This window comes from Vipera ursinii (genome assembly GCF_947247035.1).
Source record: "Vipera ursinii genome assembly, contig: scaffold_416, whole genome shotgun sequence".
Lineage (NCBI taxonomy): Eukaryota > Metazoa > Chordata > Lepidosauria > Squamata > Viperidae > Vipera > Vipera ursinii.
In genome coordinates, this window is record NW_028148111.1 from 14251 (window position 1) to 19604 (window position 5354).

The 5354-nt window shown below is 62.3% G+C and overlaps 1 protein-coding gene across 1 annotated transcript; it reads left to right on the top strand.

Annotated features, from left to right (window-relative positions):
* Nucleotides 1–1831: 1831 nt before the first annotated feature.
* LOC310650739 (fascin-like) lies at nt 1832–4804 on the top strand (the record flags this gene model as incomplete). The annotated part of the gene is given in 4 exon segments (XM_083380327.1): nt 1832–2384; nt 2387–2882; nt 3865–3955; nt 4747–4804. Coding segments are annotated over 4 exon segments (996 nt in total). The 5' UTR covers nt 1832–2033.
* Nucleotides 4805–5354: the final 550 nt, after the last annotated feature.

The following is a 5354-nucleotide window of genomic DNA, read 5'->3' on the forward strand; positions in this document are numbered from 1 at the left end:
TAAATTAGGCAGCTTGCCAGGAATGCATTGGATCTCGGGAAGAGAAAGCATGGTGGAATTCGGCTGGACGAGGAACGAGAAGGGGATTAGGCGTGGATGTATTCAAACAACCCACTTAAGCCATGGTTTCTGGAACCACCATTGAACGGGATCAGATTGACCGAAGACTTAACAGTGCATTAAACCAGAAACTAGCCAAGTGTATTAAGGCCACGTTGCTCCAGCTTTGTGACGGGTGGACTTCAGCTCCCAGAATTCCCCAGCCAGCATGAAAGTCCACCCATCTTAAAGTAGCCAGGTTCCAAAAACACTGGCCCTAGAATAATGAAGTGAATGTAGCCATCATTAATGCTAATGATTGTCACACAACTAATGAAGGAAGAAAAGCAGTTTTTCTTCTCTAGCTTTTAGCAGACAAAACCATTCTCAGTCTACTGCTAAGCTGCTATCCCCAGAAAGCAGAGCCATTAAAACCCAGACGACCTAAGACCCAAAGAAAGTTGGCACCCCAAATTTAATGCTTCCAACTGGGATTACTTAGCAGGCTTGGATTGCTGGCTTAACACGATGCATAAATCTGCCCAGGATGGGTTAGCATGACTGGTGAACCAAGCTTAATAAGAATTTTTTTAAAAAAATCTGGTTTAATGAGAGCTTCTGATCTGGCCTTGGAAGACGGACTTTTGCTCATATCCAGATGTGCAGAACCTGGAGCCTTTAAGCCAGGGACAATTTCCTTGGCTATACCTGGAAAGGTGAATTTGGGGGACTGCAGAATCAAGGGCAGAAGGGGAGTGGATCTATCTATCTATCTATCTATCTATCTATCTATCTATCTATCTATCTATCTATCTATCTATCTATCTATCTATCTATCTACCTATCTATCTATTTCGCAACCCCCCCCCCCCAGATCTCTGGGTGGTGTTCTGTCCAGGTGCCAACCAGATCCCACCCTCCTTACCTCTTTTGCAGACCAAGCAAGGCAGCCTGGGCAGGAGGGGGTGGGGGATTGAGGAGGTGCAAACAGAGACCCCTCTGGGGCTGGCCCGGGGTGCAAATCCCGGAACTGGGGGATTGGGGGAGGTTTCAACATCAGCAGGGCAACGTCTGCGACAGCCAGGGAGTTTCCCCAAATCAGGGGGTGGGACAGGACAAGGGACCCCTGATTTGGGAAGGGTCCCCCGGACACAGGGCTGGGCACGTGGCTCGGGACCTCCAGCAATCCCCCCCACTCCCCCACCCCCGCCGCTGGTGGCAGGCAGCTAGGGAAGCCGCGCCCCCAAAATCCCGGCCCCCCGATTGCCCAGGGGCTGGGGACGCTGGCCGCTGTAGTCCCTGCCCCCTCCCCAATATCCGCAGTGGAGACCCCGCTCCCTTTAGCAAGGGCGTCCCAGCCAGACCCGCCCCTGCGGAGCCCCCAGCCCGGCTCCTCCTTTTCTCCCCCCTCCTCCTCCTTCCCGCCTGCCGTCATTAGCTTGACGGCCGTGGGTGGGTGTGTGGGGGGGGTGGGGGGGTGGGAGAGGCGGCTGCAGCGCGCCCCCTCCCCCGGGCGGGAGAGCTCCGCCTCCTCGGGCGCGCCGAGCCTCAATTGGCGGCGGCGGGGCGGCCGCCGCGCCCCCTCCCCGCCTTATAGCCGGGTCCCGACATCAGCCGCGCCTCTCGCCGAGCTGCAGCCCGGCTTTGCGGAGCGCCGGGAGCCCCAGCCAGCCCGTCCAGCCCGTCCGCCCGGCCCCTTCCTCCGCAGCAGCCGAACAAAGGAGCCGTCGGGGAAGGAGGCAGGCAGGCAGGCAGGAGAGGGAGGCAGGCAGGCAGGCAGGAGAGAAGGAAGGAGGGAGAGAAGGAAGGAAGGAAGGAAGGAAGGAAGGAAGGAAGGAAGGAAGGAAGGAAGGAAGGAAGGAAGGAAGGAAGGAGAGAAGAGAGGAAAGGAGGGAAAGAAAGAAGGAAGGAAGGAGGGAAAGGAGGAGAGAACGCAGCCCAGCCGCTCCGTCTCCATCCATCCGTCCGTCCGTCCGTCCCTTCCCCGCCTCGCCATGACGGCCAACGGGACGGCCTCGCCGCCGCCGGCGCCCTCGGAGTCGCTGCCCATCCAGTTCGGGCTGATCAACTGCGGCAACAAGTACCTGACGGCCGAGGCCTTCGGCTTCAAGCTCAACGCCTCGGCGCCCAGCCTGAAGAAGAAGCAGATCTGGACGCTGGAGCAGGAGGGCGACGAGGCGGGCGGCGGGGTCTTCCTGCGCAGCCACCTGGGCCGCTACCTGGCGGCCGACAAGGACGGCCAGGTGAGCTGCGAGCGGGAGGCGCCCTCGGCCGACTGCCGCTTCCTGATCGTGGCCCACGACGACGGCCGCTGGTCGCTCCAATCCGAGCCCCACCGGCGCTTCTTTTCGGCGGCACCGAGGACCGCCTCTCCTGCTTCGCCCAGGCCGTCTCGGCCGCCGAGAAGTGGCGGGTCCACCTGGCGCTCCACCCGCAGCTCCACCTCTTCAGCCTGAGCCGCAAGCGCTACGCCCGGCTGGGCGCCGACGGCCAGGAGCTGGCCGTGGACCGCGACGTGCCCTGGGGCGTGGACGCCCTGGTCACCCTGCTCTTCCACGAGGGTCGCTACCGGCTCCAGGCCCGCGACCACCGCCTCCTCCGCCACGACGGCCAGCTGGTCAGCCGAGCCGAGCCGGCCGTCGAGTTCACGCTGGAGTTCCGCGCCGGCAAAGTGGCCTTCCGCGACTGCCAGGGCCGCTACCTGGCGCCCTCGGGGCCCAGCGGCACGCTCAAGGCCGGCAAGGCGGCCAAGGTGGGCAAAGACGAGCTCTTCCGCCTGGAGCAGAGCTGCCCGCAGGTGGTCCTGCGCGCCGCCAACGAGCGCAACGTCTCCACCCGGCAAGGTAGGCGAGGGGACGCGCGGGGGGGGGTGCAGGAGGAGGAGGAGGGCTGGGGAGGGGGCTCCTGGCCCGCCTGGGAGGAGAGGAGGGGGGCAAGGTCTCCACTTGGCAAGGGAGGGGGGATCTGGCTGGGGAGGGGGCTCCTGGCCCGCCTGGGAGGAGAGGAGGGGGGCAAGGTCTCCACTTGGCAAGGGAGGGAGGGATCCGGCTGGGGAGGGGGCTCCTTGTCTGCTTGGGAGGAGAGGAGGGGGGCAAGGTCTCCACTTGGCAAGGGAGGGGGGTAATCCGGCTGGGGAGGGGGCTCCTGGCCCCCCTGGAAGGAGAGGAGGGGGGCAAGGTCTCCATCCGGCTGGGGAGGGGGCTCCTGGCCCGCCTGGGAGGAGAAGAGGGGGGCAAGGTCTCCACGCAGCAAGGGAGGGGGGGATCCGGCTGGGGAGGGGGCTCCTGGCCCGCCTGGAAGGAGAGGAGGGGGGCAAGGTCTCCATCCGGCTGGGGAGGGGCTCCTGGCCCGCCTGGGAGGAGAGGAGGTGGGCATGGTCTGCACCCAGCAAGAGGGGGGGGACCCAGCTGGGGAGGAGAGGAGGGGAGGATGTCTGGGAAGGGGGCTCTTGGCCCACCCGTGGGAGGGGAGGAGGCAATGCCTGCTCTGCTGGGGAGGGGCTCTTGGCTTGTCCAGGTAGGAGAGGAGGGGGGGACCGCCTGGGGTGGGGGCTCTTGGCACACCTAGGAGGAGAGGAGGGGGCAACATCTCCAGCAAGGGAGGGCCCACCTGGGGAGGGGGCTCTTGGCCCTCCTGGGAGGAGAGGGGACACCTCCACCTAGCAAGGGAGGGGTGTATGTGGGGCTCCATTGGGTATTTCTTCCTACCCCCCAATCTTTCAGCCCTCTCCCCAGGGCTGCTGGGCTGGGGCTTTTGGCCCCCCAGCCGGGAGAAGAGAGGCTCCCTTGGCTCTTTGTCTCCCCACCCCCACAATCTTTCCCATAGCTGGGGGTGGGGGCTGCACCCGCAAGAGCATCCGGATAGGCACTGCTGGCTTCCTCCAGCTGGAGGGATCTTTCCCTGGCCAAGTGAAGGGGTGAGCCTCTTGTATTGGAGGGGGGGTTGTCCTTGCTGTTAGTGTGCTGGACCCTCCTTCTCTCTTCCCCACGGGGTGGGGGGGGGTTGGGTGGAGTCCCCCAGAACAAGATGCTGGTGGGGCAGAGCGCTTGGTTGGGAAGGGGCCAGTTTAGGCGATACAATCTTTGAGTCAATGGAGGGAATGAATGAATGAATGAATGAGTAGCCCGCCGCCCCTCCCCCACCCGTGAATCAGACAGAAGAATGAAATTGATGTCCCCTGACTTGCTCATCTTTGCGGTGGGGGGGTGGGGGTGGAAGGAGAGGAACCCAGAAGCTTTGCTGATGGTCTCTGTGGCCCGACGAAAATGTTCCTTCAGGGGGGTGACAAACCCCCCACCCCCAAATGGAGACCAGCTCAGGAGCAACCTCGGCGCTCTCAACGGAGGGCTGAGAATTGAGGGTTTGGGGTCCCTAGGAGTTCTGTAGATGGATAGGAGGAGCTTACTTGGAGTTTTTCCTTTTTTTTTTAAAGGGGATGGGCTGGGAGGCCCCCCCCTCTCTCTTTCCCCCCCTCCCTGCTTTCCTCCCTGGACTGGGGTGGGGGCAGGGAGAGGAAAGGGACATTGTTCAAACTGGAATCCTTTGTCTCCCTTCTCAAAATGGTGGAGCCCGGAGGATTGGGAACACGAGTAGGCAGGGACTGGGGGGGGGAGAATGCCTGGAGCAGCCCCCTCCCCTCCTCTCCCAGCCCCCTTGTCGGGCATCTTCCTGCAAAGTCTGCCCCCTTTTCACCCCTCTCTGCCCTAGCGAGGAGGAGGAGGAGGAGGAGGAGGAGGAGGAGGCAAGGCAGCTGAGCTGCTTCTGAGCCCTGGGGAGGGAGGGGGGGGCGGGAAAAGTAATAAAGGGGGAGAGCCCTGCTTTGAAAGAGGCTGCCCCCCCCCAACACCACCAAGGAGCAACCAGCCACTTGCTCCCCCTCACCCACCCCCCCATTCCGCCCTTCCCCCTCCCTTGCCTCCCCTCTGAGCGCCTCCCCCTTCGTGGGCTGCAGCCAGCATTGGTGGTTAAATCCAGACCCAGCTGCTGGGTGTCGCTACCCGCCCTGCTGTGGACTGGCTGTCTTAATCTTAATTCCCTAAGCCTAATCTTGCAGGCTGATTGGAGGAGGTGGGCTGGGGGGGGGCTGGGGGGTGGGGAGAGGGATGGAGGATGGGGGGGGGGGAAGAAAGAGAAAAACTTAGCTCTGAGAAAGTGGTTGCCAAAATGAAGGAGGAGGAGGAGGAGGAGGAGGAGGAGGAGGAGGAGGATGGAAGGGAGGGGAGGAAAAATGGAAGAAAGACAGGGGAGAAAGAGAAGAGGACACAGGAGGAAGAGGAGGAGAAGAATCGTCTGTTTGTTTTGCTTTGAGTAAAGAT